This window comes from Protomyctophum bolini, assembly GCF_963924005.1.
Source record: "Protomyctophum bolini genome assembly, chromosome: 5".
NCBI lineage: Eukaryota > Metazoa > Chordata > Actinopteri > Myctophiformes > Myctophidae > Protomyctophum > Protomyctophum bolini.
In genome coordinates, this window is record NC_137866.1 from 33884506 (window position 1) to 33905228 (window position 20723).

Below are 20723 nucleotides of genomic sequence, written 5' to 3' on the forward strand. Positions count from 1 at the left end.
TATTACAACTGTAGATTTTTATGAATAAAATATAAACATGCAATGTGTTAAATTGATCAACGATCACGCTGTATGAAATACGTCACAGCAAATAGACAGACATAGACAATACAGTCCAGCAAACTAAATTATTAGTGTATTTATTATACATGATACTACTTAAAGACCCCAACATAGCAGGCCAGCTTTAGCAGATTGGGAGACAGCCAGTTCTGGAGAAATAATCACTCATCTCAACAGCAATCCAAGGTGGTACAGAGAGTTATCTCTGCCCACATTTTATCATGCCTCCTGCATGCCACAATATCACAAACACTGCCAAGGTACTGTGTGTGTGTGCACAGCAATCTCACAGCAGGGGACACCTTGACACCTTCACCGACTTGAAAATTCACCCATAAAGTTTTCTTTTTTTCAAGGAGCCATTGTGCTTGTGTTCAAATAATAGATGTGGACGAAGCAGTGGTTGTGGGGGATGGTCGGCGGTGGCTCTGATTACACTACAGGCCGCGATGCATGGGGCTGATGATGGGGGGGCAGGATTGTCCTGTTGGCCAACCAACCCGACCCCCCTCCCACATGGAACAGGTGCTATTTAAAGCCCTGTGGCTCTGTCCCACTCCCCTCAGGCTGTATAATACCAGTGGTGCGGCACCAGCTCCCGTTCAGTCAGTTTTTCTGTGCGTCTTATTTGTGCGTCTTTGACGACCCCTTGTTTGACCCACACCACCTCCACCTCCACACACCCTGTGGCACCTGCTTGACCCGTGGGCCCCGGCTGCACTTGACACGAACCCCCCGAGGCATGTTTGCGACACACCAAAACAGCGTGTCCGAGGTGCGAATGGGCCATGCGGGACGCCGCCTCAGCCGCCAAATGAGTGCATCCCATCCTGTTGACAACCACCAGATGCCCAAGCCCGGAGGCGGGGGTGGCGGAGGGGGCCCGCCCGGGGCCCGAGACGGTGGGCCCATGCGGCGAAGCAGCAGCGTCAGCAGCGGTGGCGGCGGCGGCACCGGCGGCGGCGGCTCCGGGGGAAAGATGCTGTCCCTGTCTTCCATGAGCGAGAGCGTGCGCAGCGGCCTGAGCTGCTTCCTGTCGGAGCAGGCCCTGGAGCAGGAGGAGAAGCGGCGGCGCAGTAACCAGCTGGCCGAGTTCCAGAGGCTGCGGGAAGTGCGCTCTGCGGCGCAGCTCAAGAACCTGGAGGACTTCCTCAAGATGAACCACGTGTCGCTGAGGGAGTGCGTGTCCTACGCCACTGGCATGCGGTACAGGTAAGACGTTGTGATGTGACCCGCACTGAGGACATCACGGGCCCAGCGCTGGAGGTTCACGGTGACGGTGGCCCCAGCAGCAAATGGCTTGAGTCGGGGGAGGGGGAGTGGCTTTGTGAGAACTGATGGCCCACTTCTAAAACACGATCTCCCTGTGGTACATTAAAGAGCTCCATGGCAGAGATTCCTGGCGACGCTGAGTCATGCGACTGCATAGTCTTATATACAGTACATGTCATCTAAGAATAACTCGGCTGACATGTACAGTCGGATATAGGAAGGATTGACCTCTCAACATCAAAGATGGCAAGTGTTTAGCCTGAGGAGCAGTAACCTTAGTATCATGTAACTCCCAAGTATACCTCGGGGATCAAATGCAATACCTGTCCGCACAACAGAGGGTGCGTGCGTGCCCAACATCGTGACTGTAGGCTCAAAAAGTATTTTATTCCACGTGGCGTCTATGACACCAACTCATACAATAAATCCTATTTATGCCTGCGTTGAAAGTTCCACAGACTTGATTGATGTAAGCCCGGCCTTATACATGAGCTGTGCACTACACCAAATTATTGGCATATTGTGACATTATTGTTCGGAGGAGACCATATTAATATCTTAAGTTAAGAGAGAGATTATTGTTTCCGAACACATCATTCATTCATTCATTCATGATAATTTACACTATACTATAGTGTAAATGCTCTTTACGAATGGATGAATGAATGAATGAATAGCAGAATAGCAGAATATAGCAGACATTTACAGTACATATATGTACTGTAAATGTCTGCTATTCTCCATTGTCTGGTTGCTAACATATGCAGTTCTTTGACGAGAATACACATGAAGAGTGTTTGTCCTCTTTTGCCCTGCATCATCATGTGTTTGGCCTCATTAGTCTGCCCAGTCACTCCATCTGTCCCACCATCTTTATTTTGGCATGCGTGCCGTGCACACATCCTTGTTTTCCAGCAGGGAGTCAGATCAAAGAATAATATACTGTAGGCTACATTCAGCTTTTAAGTGGTCAGTTATGAATGATGAATGAATGAATAATAATTATTATTACCACTATGTCCTACCACTCTAAAGGTCCTTGTACGCTGGGGGGCGTAGAATCTATACAAGGTGACATCATCATTTTTATTCAGCACAAAGTCAACTCTACTGCGCTTCCACACCATGAGCAAGAAAACGGAGCTCCCCAGAGTGCATATCGTCCCCAGGTTGGGTTGCCTACCCAGGGCTGTGTCAGTGGGTGCAGCCTTCAGGACTTGAGGAAGCTGTGGGGGGAAATAGAGTTTGTACAACTTTTGGCATTTGTGTCAGCCCCCATGGGCAGAAGTGATTTTGGAGGTGCATTCTATAGAGGCCTATGTGGCAAAGTGAGTTTAACGTTGTTTAATCCAATCAGATAGGACTTTCACTTTTCTGTTTGGATGTAGGGGCTGTAAAAAAGATGTGCCACTCAGTAGGCGTTCCCGCATAACTTCCGGGTATGATGATGATGTCACTCGCGTACCCTCTATTTTGGGGATGATTGGATGTTGCATTCATGATCATGGCTTTTTGGTAAAAAAAATTAAATCACACATTTTGTCCCTGTCCCTGTTTGATGCAAGGAAGCTTTGAGAAGGAAAGGACATGGTCACATGACTGGGCTGTGCCATGACACTTTCATGGATGCTTTCATAGGAGCCAAACTACACCCGGAAGTTCGGCAGAATGCACTGGAGTCAATGATAGCTCAGTGACCAACTCATGAACAAATACTATTTCTGAAGAACTGAGACCTTTTGTAAAGTAATTGCTTCCGGAAAAGAACATAAGATATGTAACACATTATTGTCTGCATGTGTTACTTTTCGATCTGTACATTGTGTAATTTTATAGAGGTATGGTATCTAAAGAGTACAAAGCACCTTTCTGAACGTACCAAGTATTGCGAGACTTCCTACCGTTTCCTGTCTGTCAGTCAAATCTCGCGATACCTCCGAGCCAGAAACGATACCTGCTGCTATATCCTCAAATAATATTATATACTGTGCACTCTGTGCACATCGAAAAGCAAGTGATTAGAAAACAACCTGTGATATGTCTTCTTTTATACGGTCTCAATTGTTCATAAATAATGTTTGTTATGAGCTGGTCCAGCCGGCTCCATTCACTGCCATGTATTCATTGAACTTCCGGTGTGAGTTGGCTCCGGTTGGCTCCCATGAAAGTGTCATGGTGCAGCCCAGTCACGTGACCATTTCCATTCCTTCTCATAGCTTCCTTGGTTTGATGGTCATTGTCACATGACTCATGAAACTGTATCCCTATGGACTTGGGGAGATATTAGACTTTTGAGGCCACCACCAGGCAGAGGCTCTGAGCTACTCTGCTTCACTCACCCCCCTTTTGACCTCCTCCCACGGGGAAACCCGATGGTCACAGTACCAATGTAACGCCCGGGATTCAAACTCGGGTCTCCTGCGTGAAAGTCCAGCATCTTAACCATAAGACCAAAGGGATATCCCTATGGACCGGGGGAGATATTAGACTTTTGAGGCCATCAGGCAGAGGCTCTGAGCCACTCTGCTACATAGATCCCTGACAATGTCACACGGATAATATCCAGTATACTGTATGTGCGCGCAGGCCGGCACCACATGAACCCCACCGCTCAAAAGATGCAATGGAAAAGTGGTCACTGGACTCATGTGTAAAAATGCATTCAATCAAACACCAGACAAACACCTATAAACGGCTAGTAAGGCTAAACTAAATGTCCCCTTCGGTGTCAACAAAGGTCTATCTATCTATTAACGGAAATGACTGTCAGTGGACATTAAGTGTTTCAATGTTAAAATCATTATGAAAGCACATTATCCATGACAGTTATCGCACATTACCCATGAAAAACTAAAGAAGGCTACTGGTGCACTGCGCATGCAGCACACCGCTGCCCAAGGTCACCATAATAAGTCATCCATGCACCATTGGTCAAGGCCAGCTGCTGTTTTGACCACAACGCAGTGTAGAATATCCATCTGTACTTTATCTTTTGTGACCCGCCGTCTGATCATGGCCCTTTCTACCGTGAGGGATCGCCCGCGCACATGCAGCGGATCATGCAAGCTATTGAATTACTAAAACACTATTGTTTGAAGACACAGCTGACTTAGTCGGCCTTTAAGTGGCCTGTTGGCTGTCCAGTGAAAATGTCTCCCCGCTCCCAGGCTATAATTACTTTCTCTCATCAACAGTGAGTGTCATTCATATGCCACAACCCTGTCATCAGCTGCATAGTGATATGGTAATCGACAACAAGACATGCTACAGCTGGCCCCATTCATCTGGAGCTATTTCAAGTGTTATGAAGGAGTTGGTGTTTCCCAAACAGTGGGTCACGGACCAATTTGTGTTTTATTGTATTCACAATTCACATATAGGTTCAAGGTTTTTTGTGGCATTGATGGCATTAGCCGATACTCGGGGTATAGTACACGGGAGGGGTCAGACACAATTTTCTTAACCTGTCCAATGGTGGTCTGCTCAAAGATGATCGAAGGTGTAGACATACCCATGATCTTCCCTGCCATTTTGGAGGCCCTCATTTATCAATTGAGTGTAAAATATTTGGCGTACGCACGGTTGATAAATGAGGGCCTATGGATCTCAGATTTGTATTTGACAGTTAGGTTTCCAAACCAACCGGCTCTATACTAGCTCTATAGAAGTTTATACTTACACCAAAAGGTCTGAGCCTAAAGAGAAAATGAAGGCGCTGGTGTACTTTTGCACACACAAGCGCTCTCGAGGGGTCCATCTGATCTTCAAATTCACGACTGTAAATAGGTGATAGCTGATATATAAGCAAATACTGACACTAACTGAGCCCAGCAAGCAGTTTAGCCGCAGTTGTGATACACTGGACAAAGCAATGACAGCATGTCAGTGTACAGTACATGCATCGATCGGTGAATCAGCACCAACACTGATGGACAGCGACAGACTTGCCTTACGCCTTATCTCTAAACTTCGTTGTCATTACTTGCGCAAGCAGAGCGCGCAAGTAATAGTTTCGCCCGGCTCGTATGCACCGTCCCAGCCAACCCGCCACTTTTGATGCGTATGCAAATAAAACAGCAAATTGTGCCTGATTTGCTGGGACCAGATTACATGGTTTGTATATGTATAACTAGCTCTCAATGATGACGTAAGAAATATGTGGATTAAAGGACCCAATGCCAGAGTGTAATTGGTCTTCGATTGTGACGTAATGACGATATGTTTTAGTGTTGGGAGGATTAAAGGTAATGCTCCTGTGTTTACATGTATGTAATCTGGCACCACTGCCGTATCAGGCACAATTTGCTGGGACGGTGCATACGCATCAAAAGTGGCGGGTTGGCTGGTACGGTTTTTGGCGCAAAGTAACCACAACTTACAAATGACATATATATATATATATAGTATACAGTATGTATAACTAGCTCTCAATGATGACGTAAGAAATATGTGGATTAAAGGATCCAATGCCAGAGTGTAATTGGTTTTCGATGGTGACGTAATGACGATATGTTTTAGTGTTGGGAGGATTAAAGATAATGCTCCTGTGTTTACATGTATGTAATCTGGTCCCAGCAAATCAGGCACAATTTGCTGTTTTATTTTCATACGCATCAAAAGTGGCGGGTTGGCTGGGACGGTTTTTGGCGCAAAGTAACCACAGTATACCGCTAATCAACTTACAAATTACACATATATATAGTATATGTATAACTAGCTCTCAATGATGACGTAAGAAATATGTGGATTAAAGGACCCAATGCCAGAGTGTAATTGGTTTTCGATGGTGACGTAATGACGATATGTTTTAGTGTTGGGAGGATTAAAGGTAATGCTCCTATGTATACATGTATGTAATCTGGCACCTCTGCCGTATCAGGTAGTAGTAGTAGTTACGTGATTTGCTGGTACGGTGCATACAGTACGCATCAAAAGTGGCGCAAAGTAACCATAGTATACCGCTAATCAACTTACAAATTACATATACATATAGTAGCAAATAGTTAAACCTAATAATTCAACATTTCAAACGTTCCTTCACAAAGAAACTGAGATTTGACAGTTTGTAGCGGTCGAAAGTACTTGCGCGCTCTGCTTGCGCACTAGTAGGCCATTTATGGCTAGTAGTAGGCCATTTATGGCCTACTAGTGTGCAACAAGCAAGTATGCACTCGACAGAGTTGTTTTGTACTATTTTGAAATTGTTCAACTAGCTGATCTACATACATTGTGTGCTTGTGGATCGGCTATTTGAAATTAAAAAAATTAAGGCGAGACACCCCAGGTGAATAGGGAAAAAAAGTTAATAGCTATCACAATGAAACTTCTCAAGTTGATTACTTATATTAAAACTAAGATTTTTTGTATTACAAGTTTTCTGAAATTATGTTTAAATATACAAATTAGGCATTATATGTGCTAATTTGCATACATTTCGGGACGATCGGATAAAGCCAGGTTCAAAATTATCATTTCATTTTGTTGACACATTAGAGACAAAGAAAATTACAGATGGGATTTTTGAGATCTCTAATTATCACTCCACAAATAGTGTCAACAGGCATAAAAAACCCAATTTTCGGCATGTTTTTAGGTATAAAATGTGATGTAAACCAGGCTGTGAATGATATATCAACAAATCCATCTGTAAATGTCTGCGGAATTTAGTTATGCATAAGACTGGAACGTTTGGTGTATGTGAGTTCAACTGAAGTGGAGATTCTTTGTCCCAGGTGTGAGGAAAACTCATTTTGAGAAAACGGCCTTTAAAGATTTGTATTGTAAAATTCCAAAACGTTTTATTTGAAGCCACTATTTTGAGACAAAATATCTCATCCAAACCTTGGCAACAACATATAATGCATATATCATTGGAAAGGTCTGGACCTCGAGCTGACTGTTGTCTGATCCAAATATGGTCACTTTCTTTGTACCAACAACCAATCATGAAAATAGAGATGGTGGATTTTCACCCAGAAAAACGAGCTGTCATTAGCTAAAATAAACTATCAAAATAAACATCTAAATCTGTATTTTTAATGTGTTCCATTATCCTCCATATAGAACTCTGCTTAAACAGTAAAATAATAAAGCAAACAAAATGTGAATGAGCTACAGTATGCACAGATGAATGTCGTTTCAAAATGCCATCCTCCTCTCCTTTATGTTGACGAAGGACCAATGGCTGACAAATACATGCACCGACAAACCTGCCAACCACTTTGTCAATATTTATGTCCTGGTCAACATTCAGGGGTTTACACTTGGCATTTTGACAAAGGCCTGATCATCTGTGGAATTCTGTGACATAAAAAAACAGACCCATTACAGGGGCCAGCTATAGGGCTGCGGACCCTAGCTGGGGCGAGCTGTGTGTTGCTGTGTGTGTGTGTGTGTGTGTGCGTGCCTGTGCGCGCGCGTACGCGTCTGCGTGTGCTCGTGTGCGTGTGTGTGTGCATGTGCGTGTGTGTCATCAAGACATTCAGAGGCTTCACAGAGATAAGTAATGCAGAGTAATGCTGTCATCCTCTTAGCACATGGGATAATAATAATAAGAGAGGGAGTGTACGTGTGTGTGCACGTGTGTGAGAAAGTGTTGGAGTCAGACCATACAGGTAATATAATCTCTCTAACAGTTCTCTCTCTCTCTCTCTCTCTCTCTCTCTCATTAGGTAATTATATATTTATCTCCGCCTCTATAGTTATTTTATTTTTTAGAACCTCATAAAGCACAGATGATAAAGACAGAGACTTACCTAATACACCCTTCTTTACCCTTACAGTTACACCCTACCCTCACATAAAGTGAGCACGATAATGAATGTTCAAGATCTCAGGCACAGACACACACACACACACACACACACACACACACTTTTAATATACCAGTAAGACGCCCTGAGGGAGCGACCTCGGCTTTGCATAATTTCAAATGGCCGAAAGTAGTTAGTAATAATAATCAAAATCTACAAAGTATATAGTAACTAAAGTTTTCAAATCCATATAGTGGAGTAAAAGTACAATATTTGCCTCTGAGATGTAGTGGAGTAGAAGTAAGTAAGTATTAAAAATTGGAAATACTCAAGTGAATACAAATGCCTCTAAATTGTACTTAAGTACAGTACTTAAGTAAATGCACTTAGTTACTTTACACCAGTGGTTCCCAAACTTTTTCATGTCAAGGACCCCTAAATTGACACTAATTAGCCTGCGGACCCCCACTTGAAAAGACATGCCAGGGACCCCCATTAGCGAAGGTCTTTACGGCTCTAGCAGTGATTCTCAACCAGTTTAATTTCAAGGACCCCCAGTTTGATATGCATTAGTCTACAGACCCCCATTCAATATAATTTATATCTCTCTCCCCAGACCCCACTTTGGGAACCACTGCTTTACACCACTGGTTATACAGTACCTGAAATAAAACGTCTGGGCTATACAGTACCTGTCACCAACACAACTCCACTCAGCGTTCAGACACACTGGTGAGGGCCTCTTGTGCTGAAACATTATTGCTTACAGACACAGTTGTGTGTGACATTTTCTTTTTTGGGTATAATTTTACGGTCACTCAGCACCTCGCTAAATGATTTAATAATGTAATGTGCCCTCTCTCTGCAGAAGGACATGACATAATGAAATAGGGATAAGGAACAAGGGATCTCATTAAAACACATGGAAAGGTGTGAAACTAAGTCCTCAAGATACTCTACAGTACCTCACAGTAAAGTCTGGACGGTTGTGCTAATTCACTCTCCAGATGTTATGGTGCTGTTCAGCTGCAACACACATGCTATACGTGTAGAACTGAGACCCACATAATGTGAACAGCCAACAATTTGGTCTTTTAATACAGGCAGAGAGAGGACCTACAGCCAGTTAGCCTAAACAACCTACATCAATGATGATTATGATTATCTAACGCTTATTTGGTGCAGTATCGGTAATAGATAGATTTGTATTATCTTGTACAGTAGCTCTCTGCAGTGTTCCTCTGGTCCAGCAGATGGCACTATCTGGATGTAAATGGTCATCTTCAAAACCTTTCAGATAACTGCAGCAAATATAGCAAAACTGGTGCTCTCCATTGAGCCATTTAATCAACAAACGTGCTATTACTACTGTAATGTTTTAATAGTGTTTTTGAATTGCTGTTAATTATCTGGGAAAATGTGTTACTTAAAAATCATAAAAAATGTGTTACTAAGTAGACTTTCAAGGTACAATTGCCACAAATTTGTAGAAGCGTCAGTTTTAGTTTATTTAACTTAACCCAGTGTTTCATCATGCGATAGAATTACTACACTTTAAAGGACCTATAACATAAAATTCGACTTTTTCAATTTATTTTGTGTTTTTGGGGCTCCCATACAGTATGTTTTTCTAAAACATACTGTGTGTTCATTTAACTCTGAGAATAGCTCTTACAAGACTTGAATGTGTACTATTATATTATATCCCGTTTTCTCTTTTCTCTTCGTGGTATTTTATGCTCTACTTCCTCTTTAATCAAGTGGCTCCCTTTGTCCCTTTGAAAATATTCCACATTGAAAGGGATCTTCTTTTAGACATCACTCTTACATAACCAATCAAGAAAACTAAGAAAATCAAAAGCATTTTCACATTATTTCCCTCATGCCTGAAATAGCCAGGAAATAAAGCTTGGATCTTTCTTTAAGGGTTCTTATTCCCAACTGTCATTTAATTAATGTTAAAGAAAGTGATTGCATGTACAGTATATGAGGGGAAACCGGCTTTCTGGACCGGGAGTGTTTGTGAACGTGGAGAAGGTTGCACTAGCATGTTGTTGCTGTCATTGCTGGGTGTTGGTATTGTCGTACATGTTGAACGGGAGGGGTAGGAGAGAGGCACTACAGTAGGCTGAGAAATGATGTCACTGGCAGGTACGGGGTAGGGTACAACTGTGGTGACAGAGTTATGTGTGCTGAGCAGGTTAAATTGGAAGGGAAAAAAGTCTCAAAAATAATTGCCTACTGTAAAAAATATAAATTAAAGATTATTTTTAAATAATTTGTTATGACTCAGTCATAATCACCCGCTGCAGCAAGCTCTAGTTTATGTCTATAATCAGTTTGTCTCATGCCTCAGCTCATGGCTTTTAGGTAAGTCTCCCGTTGGCTTAGAGGCAGCCAATGATGAAAAGGTTTCCACTATACTGTAGGTCGCTAGTAGAGGTAATCTGATGCAGTTCCTGGTCCTGTTATTGTACTGCACTGTTGGATATTTTCTATCTGCCCTGTAGCATTTGACTGCAGACAGTGGAAGAGTAAACCAAGATAAACATTCTGGGAAAACTACTTTTCAATGTCCTCGGGGGACTCCAACACACAGCTATCCTCAATGACACAGATGGGCCCCTCGAGGTGTGCTTTACTAACGGCTTATGCTTCATTTGTCGTATGACTGCACCGGGCATCGAAAATAGCCGATCTATCAGTCCACAACACGTCCTGTAGCGACAGGTTGTGGGCTTGTAGTTCAGCTATTGTCATACGATGAAGTATAAACCGGGCTTCAAGGAGACATGGACTAAAAGGAACCCATGCAACCATGCAAGTCCTTTATGCTACTCTGATGCTGCCCAGGGCTAATCAATAAAATGGGGGAAGAAACACTCTGTGTTTGTGTGCGGGGTAAGAATTCCCCCTGCGGACTTGCTTGGATAAATGGAGCTGTTCTTCCTCCCCGTAAATCCAATGAAGAGGAGGGGCATGAGGCATGGGTGGCATTGTTTGTCGCCGATGTCCACGGCCCCTTTAGGGGAAGAGCTATTTCTGGCCCAGAGTCTGTGAGAGTACCATATTATTAACCCCTCCCACATTTGTGCATGCATGCGTGTGTGCGTGCATGCATGTGTGTGAGAGAGAGAGAGAATGTGCCTGTTAAAATGGGAACATGTGCAGAAATTGGACTGATTTATGTCTAAACAACACGAGTCTCTGTGGATGATGCCCTTATAGCTTTGGCATATTGACAGAGAGTTTAACATTTACACAAGAGCCAGGTCCAATATTGACTGTGCCATCCACACTGCTCTGTAAAAATCCTCTTTAATTTAACTCTAAGAGTGTACAAATGTAACCACATGGACAAATTAACACATACTCATACTTGTACGAGTTCTGCATTGTAGCGCTGTGACCCGGAATGGTCCACGTGGGGGTCAATTTGAAGGGTACATTTGTACACTCTCGGAGTTAAAAAAGTTGCAAACATTACGAGTTGTGCATCATAAGCTAGCGCTATGACATTGACAGACAGACGCCACACCTTAGATGAGCAACTGATACTGTCTTGAGAACAAAACATTCTCTGAGATGGTTTTGTGCAGTAGCCATTGATCCTGAATAGGGTACACCAAGTGACAATATGCCACAGCATACTGTAATATAGCCTACACTGTAAGTACCTATCTAAAACAAGTTCAGATGTTAGAGGAAAAGGGGGTTGAGATACATCATGAAATGATGACTTCATATAATAGCCTAAATTAATATGCATTGTTTCAGGTCATCAAGAATGCATTCCGTACACCCGATTACAACTCATTCTGAAATACAGCACACAGAAGACAGGGTTATGCAACACAATATTAGCATGGTCATTGCTATAGTCTTGTCTTGTTGAAGGCAATACTGCAAATGCTGGCTTTTCATAATATGACAGAATTGTGTATGAAATGTTTATACAGGTGTGTGTGTGTGTGTGTGTGTGTGTGTGTGTGTGTGTGTGTGTGTGTGTGTGTGTGTGTGTGTGTGTGTGTGTGTGTGTGTGTGCGTGCGTGTGAGAGAGAGAGAGAGAGAGAGAGAGAGAGACTGTGGTGTGTCTATAATTAATCAAGGTATTTAAATGATAGCAGTTTCTTAAGAATGACTTGGTCAGACAGACAGAGATATACTATAGAAAGATGTTGGGGCATACTGGTTCGCAACTTCTCCACTGGTGCATGATCTCTAGTGCCTTTCCAAGAGCTCTGCATTCACAATGATCATCATTAATTTAACAGGGTGGAGAAACGCTTCAGTAACTGGTAGCATTTGGCAGTGAGCCTGCTGACAAATCACGTGCACGCTATGCTACTCTGGCGTTTTAACATTAGGGTAGAGAGAGGCCGGCGGGCTGGCCTTGGAAACATCGGGCCTGGGCAAGTCTCATATCATCTTTTCTCCATGGCCTTCATTTATATAATAAAGGGCTTTTCCGTATGTAGGTCTAACTACTAGGCTATCAGCTCTCTCTTTAACATGTATCCCAAGGAAGGAAAATTTCAGCCTGTTCCACAGATAAACTCACGAAGGAAAACCTTTGGGGTCACCAAAATCAGTAGAATTCATCCTTAATGTAGCATTATTAATGCTATCGGGCAGAAACATCTCATCTCCATATTTCAACATGTTGATGAACTGCTTCTTCATACTACAGTGCAACACAAAAGTAGCAAAATAGCCCCCTTATCCGCTCCCTCCATTGGCTCCCGATACTGCATGGCCTTCAAAGCAACCAAAGGTTTGTCACTTCCACAACGCTCCACATGTCTGAGACTATTCTCCCTAGTCCCTTCTGGCTCCAAAACTATTGAATGAACTTCCCATTGCAATCAGAACTGCAGACTCACTCCAGTCCTAATCTTCCCCCGTAGTCTGAAAACTCACCTCTTCAGACTCCATCTTGGCCCTTGCCGTAGCACTCGCCTTGACAACCTTACAGGCGTATGCAAAGGCTAAACTTATGTAATTTACATTTATAATTTAGCATTTTATTAGATTTATAATTTAGCATTTTATTAGATTTATAATTTAGCATTTTATGTAGATGTAGCACTTTATATAGTCTATATACTGTATATACTGGCTTCACTGTACAGATAATCTACTGTTAGACCGATATTAGGTTCTTAGCTTGCTTATGATTCTTGATGCCTTGTGTTGTTCTTGCTTACTTCATACACAAATCACTCTGGATTAAGAGTGTCTGCCAAATGCCTAAATTGTAGCCAATCCACAAGCTCATTTTGCTACTTTTTCATTTCAATCCTAAAAAGTTACAAGTTTTGGACATGAAGTTTTCATTCGACTATTACATTATTTCATAGAAATTGAACATCATTTTCTAAATTTACTTCCGTGGAAGATTTCTGGAAATGTACCAGAATGTTGCAACCCTACATCTGAGAGGGATGTGGGGATGAGGCTCCTGGCTTACCGGACAGTGGTTGAAGTTCTTTCATGGGTGGGTTGAATATCAATGTGGTGAGCCATGGGCTTATCAGATGAAATCTCACACCAGTGTTTTGAAGTGACGTGAGGCGAAAAGGAGACACTCATCTGGGATTCAGTGATTCACAGACATCCAAAAGCTTCTCCAAACTGTCAGTGAGAAATCTTTCGAGTGCAGAATTGGCCTACTGCTCAGTCCTTATCAGAAGTTGTTTCATACTGGTGTCTGTATGCTAATATCAGCTGGGAGAGAGAGAGAGAGAGAGAGAGAGAGAGAGAGAGAGAGAGAGAGAGAGAGAGAGAGAGAGAGAGAGAGAGAGAGAGAGAGAGAGAGAGAGAGAGAGAGAGAGAGAGAGAGAGAGAGAGAGAGAGAGAGAGAGAGAGAGAGAGAGAGAGAGCGAGCGCGCGCGCACAGTGGTCCAATGATAATACATAATATTGTTCTCTCTAATATTCTCCATGTCTTTATGCTACAGCTTCTGTCTAGTATTGTGGAATGTAGGCTATAGAAGTTCAAGCAGCCTTTAAGAAGCCAGTGCATGCTAGCTCCTACACAAGTAATGACAGAATGAATGTATCCATATTTTGTCTTGAGACCCAAATATATGACATGGTTCGCATAAATGACAATTTGATACTGCCTGGCTTCTGCCAAAAAGCTTGCATTGACCCCAAAGTCAGGAGCAAACATACAACTTATTAAATGACAAAGATAATATTGCCACATTCCTTTATATCTACTGTAAGGTGGTCTGTGTCACAACATGTCGAGGGCTCAAGGCCCACCTTTATGTCCCAACCCACTGGTAGAGAAACGTTGGTCCAGAGCTGCATCCATCTCTTCTCTGAACCTGGCAGCTGTTCCACAGTCCACACACACACACACACACACACACACACACCCCCCCCCCCACACACACACACACACACACACACACACACACACACACACCCCTTGGCACCTGCTCCCATTCCACACACCTCAATGTCAAACAGAAGCTCTGTGCTGTCTGTATGTGTGTGCCTGAGAGAGTGCACGTGTGCATGTGAGCAGGGTCAAGTTTCCGCAAGCGCTTGATTGGCGGCGCAATTATGGCTGGCTAAATGGGCCTCTAAGTGGACAGTTTGCTGTACTGTATGTGCGGCTGGTCGGCCACACACACACACACACACACACACACACACACACACACACACACACACACACACACACACTATGCTGTTTACTGTAAATCACACATCTTCATATAATTGGTCCTCATTTATGCTCATTGTAAGATGGTACCATTATCATTCCTGTCTAATCTCGCTGTGTCTCAGAGGAGTTTTTATTTGAATGAATGCATGAATAACGGGTTCCTATTTCAGCATGCTAACTTTCCAGGAACAGAAATACTGTAGTTTCTATTTGCATCTGGTAGGCAGCTTCCTGAACAACGAGACGCAGAGGAACAGAAATACTGTAGTTTCTATTTGCATCTGGTAGGCAGCTTCCTGAACAACGAGACGCAGAGGAACAGAAATACTGTAGTATCTATTTGCATCTGGTAGGCAGCTTCCTGAACGAGACGCAGAGGAACAGAAATGCTGTAGTATCTATTTGCATCTGGTAGGCAGCTTCCTGAACAACGAGACGCAGAGGAACAGAAATGGCGCCATCCCATAATGAGCGTTAGTGAGGACCAATTACGAATACAATTTTGAAGATTACTGTATATTGAAAGTGGGTGAATAACCACTGTCGACCAGGTGTCCCTGTTTTGGACATGCCATTACAGTATATATAGCCATGTAGGCTATACTGTGTGTGTGTGTGTGTGTGTGTGTGTGTGTGTGTGTGTGTGTGTGTGTGTATGTGTGTGCGTGTGTGTGTGTGTGTGTGTGTGTGTGTGTGTGTGTGTGTGTGTGTGTGTGTGTCGGTGCGTGCGTGTGTGTGACGTGAGTGCGTGCGTACGTGTGCAAGAGAGAGAGAGAGAGAGACAGAGAGAGAATAATTGCTATCTAGAGTAAAGTACACACAGGCCGTACACACAGCTGTATGGATATCCACTGTGTCCAACTAACACAGTAATCCATTTGAACCATTTGACACAAGCTCTGTATGTGGATAGGTAATATACTGCATGTACTGTAACTGTGTTACGGTACCGTACAGCACAGCACTCTGTCAGGAAATCATACAGTACATGGATAGGACAAATATTGTTATTGATTTTGTCTGCTGCATGTGCATCGACCAGACAGTTTCAGAGCATACTTATTTACACGCACCTCGACAGTGGGTGCAGGGCCAATAAGGCAATTATGGAGGGAGGTATAGGGCCTGCACACCATTCTTTTGGTAAATAATTACTTTATTGAATCGACAACGTTTCAATCTTGTCAGATCTTCGTCAGGTATCCAGTTACCTCAGATTGAGTCCCTCCCCCCGTTATGTGCCACCCCCACAAAACACAGGTGAGTCCCATTACTCCTGAGGAGCCAGAATTGTAGTATACAAAAAAAACTTATATATACACACCATCTACATAGAATACATCATATTAAAAACATTACTTAAAAACATTTCTCTCTAGTTGAGACTCCAGTACCACATTATCTCATGAGTGTGGACATAGAACAACTGAGCAGACGGTGCCAGTGGCCTTGTGGTTAGAGTGTCCGCCCTGAAACCGGGAGGTCAGGGGTTCTATCCCTGGCCGGGTCATACCAAAGACTGTAAAAATGGCACCCAATGCCTCCCTGCTTGGCACTCAGCATTAATGGGTTGGATTGGGGGTCAAATCAACTAATGATTCCCGAGCGTGGCTCACGCTGTGGCTCACCGCTCCAAGAGATGGGTCAAATGCGGAGAACACATTTCACTGTGGTAACTTGTGGGACTAATCGTGGGACTTTGACTTTGACTTTGAATGTTGTCTGCTGCTGTGAAATATTCCTTGTTACCATGCAGTAATGCAAGGAAAGTTGATAGGGTAGGTAACCTCACAAAAAGCATGCAGTAATCCTGGTCTCTATACTGCCTCCCCCTGGCCAGCCGGGGCGCCTGATGGAGGGGAAAGGAACTGGTTGGAATAACGTGTTCCTTCCACACGCTACGTCCAGCCGGATAAACTCCTCATGCATTGAATGAGGTCAGTCTGTTGCACTCCCCAGGTTGGCAGAGGGTACATTAGACAAAATTGTGGGATTAAAAAAAAAGTAATGCAACAAAAGAAGATGCTTTGGTGCTCAGTGCTAATAATTCTAAGTAGGCCAATATGTAGTAAATGTAATAATTCCATCTGGTTTTCTTTACCACTTGTGATACCAATAAATAGGAACTTAATTAATGTTAGTTCCACTGATCCAAGCCAGAACACAAATTAACATTCTCTGAAAATACACGCAGTCCACCCATCTGACCACTTAACATGGCAGCCAAGCTTTGAGATGTTCATGTGGGACGTGATCCAGAACAGGTTGAGAGTGTGGAGTATAATAACCAGCTGTCCCAGTAATGGGACCATTACAGCAGCACTGGATAGAGTGCAGTGATGATCAAAGACCATCATCGAGATTCGAGAGACAATTTTCCAAAATCAAAGCGTATAATTTATGTTGGTCTATTTGTCAATATCACGTCAATGGAAGTGGCATGTTTTTTAAAGTTTGGTTGTGTAGGGCGGCTCTGTAATTAACTGAGTGAAATTCAGGCTGTTGCATGCCTCCGTAAAAGTTGCTTGAGGGCTGCAATAGCAAATAGAAAATGTTGAAATGATTCTGAATCAATGTGATCACAGAAAATGCTGTGTTTGTCCAATCTTTTTATAGCACTTGGAAGAGCATTTGGAGGGTGAATACAAGTGTAACGTTTGTACAGCCCAGCCCATACTGTATGCCCAGCCCATACAGTATATATATTTCACCAGATCGGCGATCTGGAATAGACGATTCATTAATAAAATATTTACAGTAAGTGTGGATTTAAAAAAACACCACCACCTCAGCTCCTTTCTTTTTCCTGTCCCAGGCTTTCATTTCGTCTGCGCGAAAGATGAAAAATATACCGTTATCTAATTGTCAAACATCAACACGTACTCTAATACATACTCTAATTGACTGAAATAATTCACAAGGCCAATTGGAATCAAAGGTAAATTAAACCATTTAGATGTGTCTCTACCTGCTACTCAATCATGTGCCAACCTCTCTCTCTCTGTGCCTAGTGGACTCTTGACCCAGATTTATACTTCCTCGCATGGCAGTGGCACTCGAGGAAGTGGTTTCTAAAAATAAGCGGTTTTCATCAAGCGACCCGGCCGTGCAACAAACTGTAGATTAGGCTTCATGCTCCTGCTGCAATGAATAAATTATCTCAGGTGAGAAGCTATGCAGTGGCGCTTCCATTTCTCTCTCGCACTCTCTCTATCTCCCCCCCCCCCCATCTCTCTCTCTCTCTCTCTCTCTCTCTCTGGAACAGAGTGACATTCTGACGCACCGCCATTCCGACTATGTAGCTTCCATGTGCGTTTAGGGACAGGGTTAGTAATGAGGCGAGTCGGAATGGCCATGCGTTGGAATGAGTCTCTCTCTCTCTCTCACCTTCTCTTTTAAGTCAAATACATTGAAAATAGCCGATCTTCAAGCTCACGTTTTGAGCGTATAGATTTCTCACACCAATACTACACTACGCAACCCTGCTGTTGCTTCCCCCCCTGTTCATTTTCACGCACGCACGCACGCAGTCGCACGCACGAACAGACACACAGACACAGACACACACACACACACACACCTCAACTCAACTCCCTGGCACGTTTCCCCTCCCTCTCTGCCGCTCCTCTCTTATTATTCTCCCATGTGCTAACAGGATGACAACATTACTGTGCATTACATATCTCTGATGACGGACAAAGACTTTTTGCATGGAGGGGCGGGGGGGGGGGGGCAAGGGCAGGGGTGGGGTTTTTACAGGGGTTGAAAAAGAGAGAGAGAGAGAGAGAGGCTTCCCCTCGAGTGTCACAGCGTGATTGCTGCGTGTCGATTTGATTGGTCAAGTCGCATCCGTCAGCGGAAAGCATTGAGGCACCGGGTGTGTGTGTGTGTGCTGCACGGAGAGCATTCAGTCTCCGTGCGCTCAGCGAGCAGCAGCAGCAGATGCACTGAGCCCAAACAGCCCACAGACTCTTTCACCCCCCCGGTCCTCCCTCCCTCCCTCTACACTCGTCATTCCATTGAGGACTGAGGGAGCGCGGTTGTTGGGAGGCATCCCAGGTGCTGCTGACTCATCTCCAAGTCTTCAGCGGACACACCTCGTCCTCGTCAGCGGGACCCCACCACCACCTGCACCTCGTCAGCAGGGCCCCACCACCACCTGCACCTCGTCCTCGTCAGCGGGACCCCTGTGCCTCACCTGCACCCACACCATGCAGGTGTCCTTCGTCTGCAGCGACCAGCACCGAGGCGGCCGCAGCACCGAGGACCGGCTCAACCGGCACAATGCCAACAACAGCCCCAGCACCAAGACCAAGTTCCGCGCCGTGGCCATGGTGGCGCGCAGCCTGGGCCACCTCTCGGTGCAGAACCTGCCGTCGTCCAGCGACCAGAGCATACGGACGGGCATGAAGTACAGGTAGGAGAGAGAGAGAGAGAGAGAGGGAGAGAGGGAGAGAACCTTTGATTTTATAGTTTCACAAGATAGTATCACCCAAAGGTAACAGCTCTGCTTACACCTTTATTTGATTCCTATTTATATCCAATATTTATTTGCATTGTTCTATTTTGATTGTCTTTTGTTATTAGTGAACACTTAAAACGAGAGTAAGAATCAGTCAGCGAGACAAGATTCTTGTAAGATTGTGCCGTTTTGCAACTGATGGAAAGCAGCGTATTTGGCCACAATGGCCAGTGATTCTATTTTTGTATAACGTTGGTAAAATGAGACTTGTGCTTACAGGATGTTTGTTTTTTGCCACAAAAGTTCAAGGTTGAATGGATCAACAGTAAAACGTTGTTTTCTTGTCAGACAACTATTTGCATACTGTAGTGTACAGGATCACTGTGGGAACATTTTTGGTGAAGCAGCAGCTATTTATGTACTCAGCTGGGATTTTGTTTTCAGTCATTTCACAAATTAACTACAATAACTGCCCACAAAGGTTTAAAGCAAAACTATTTTGTCCAAGGTTCAAGCTTGTAGCTTTATGCAAAAGGGCTACCGTTTTTAATAATCCAGTACTTCCACTACCATCTTCTGCACATTGTGATGACATTAACATGCAAAGAGTGCTGCACATGTTATCAAATGGAATGAATAAATCCCATGTATTACTTTGAAGTGGAAATAGAGTGCCATTCAAAAAGTATTTCTGAAGGCAGAGACTGTTAGACCTGTTAAAATAATACCTTCTTTCGTGATTTTACATTTAATCCAAACTCTTGATGATTTCTGGCACCACTCCCTGCCGTCCAAAAAAAAGAATATCACTTGTTCTTTCTCCTAAGCCATATATTATGCTCATTCTCTTCAACATGCCATGTCTGTAATTACACTTCAAAGGCTATCTGTATTGTGTAACCACTATACAGCCACTATACAGCCAGTAAATTGACCCTATGGGAGCCGGCCCAGGGCAAAGCCAGGAGGAGATTGAAGCATGCCACCTATGTAGACGTGCTGCGGCGCGACAGCTTGGCTAACAACACTGCAGAGCTCAAGAACCTGATGTTGGATAGGAAATTGTGGAGGGCAGCAATCCAGGAATCCCGAGTTGGTGTTGGCTAGACCTCACTCACGCAGCAACTGAACTGATACAGCCTTATCCAAAAGCATTCCACCTTTCCCTCTCCAAGTAGAGACTCCCACTGGGCCAGACTAGCCTCCACCTCCTCCAGTCCACCTGACCAGTCACCAGACTGTAGCCTCTACTGGGCCAGACTATAGCCTCCACCTCCTCCTGTCCACCTGACCAGTCACCAGACTGGAGCCTCTACTGGGCCAGACTATAGCCTCCACCTCCTCCTGTCCACCTGACCAGTCACCAGACTGTAGCCTCTACTGGGCCAGACTATAGCCTCCACCTCCTCCTGTCCACCTGACCAGTCACCAGACTGTAGCCTCTACTGGGCCAGACTATAGCCTCCACCTCCTCCTGTCCACCTGACCAGTC

The 20723-nt window shown here is 44.0% G+C and overlaps 1 protein-coding gene across 2 annotated transcripts in view; it reads left to right on the forward strand.

Moving 5' to 3' along the window:
- The first annotated feature begins 616 nt into the window (after window positions 1-616).
- Window positions 617-20723, forward strand: part of LOC308315983 (voltage-gated potassium channel subunit beta-2-like) — a 59833-nt gene continuing 39726 nt past the window's right edge. For both annotated transcript variants that reach the window (XM_080764274.1, XM_080764275.1), the window contains exon 1: window positions 617-1275. In XM_080764274.1, coding sequence (XP_080620400.1) covers window positions 806-1275 — 470 coding nt within the window. In that variant the 5' untranslated portion in view covers window positions 617-805. The remainder of the gene's footprint in view (window positions 1276-20723) is intronic.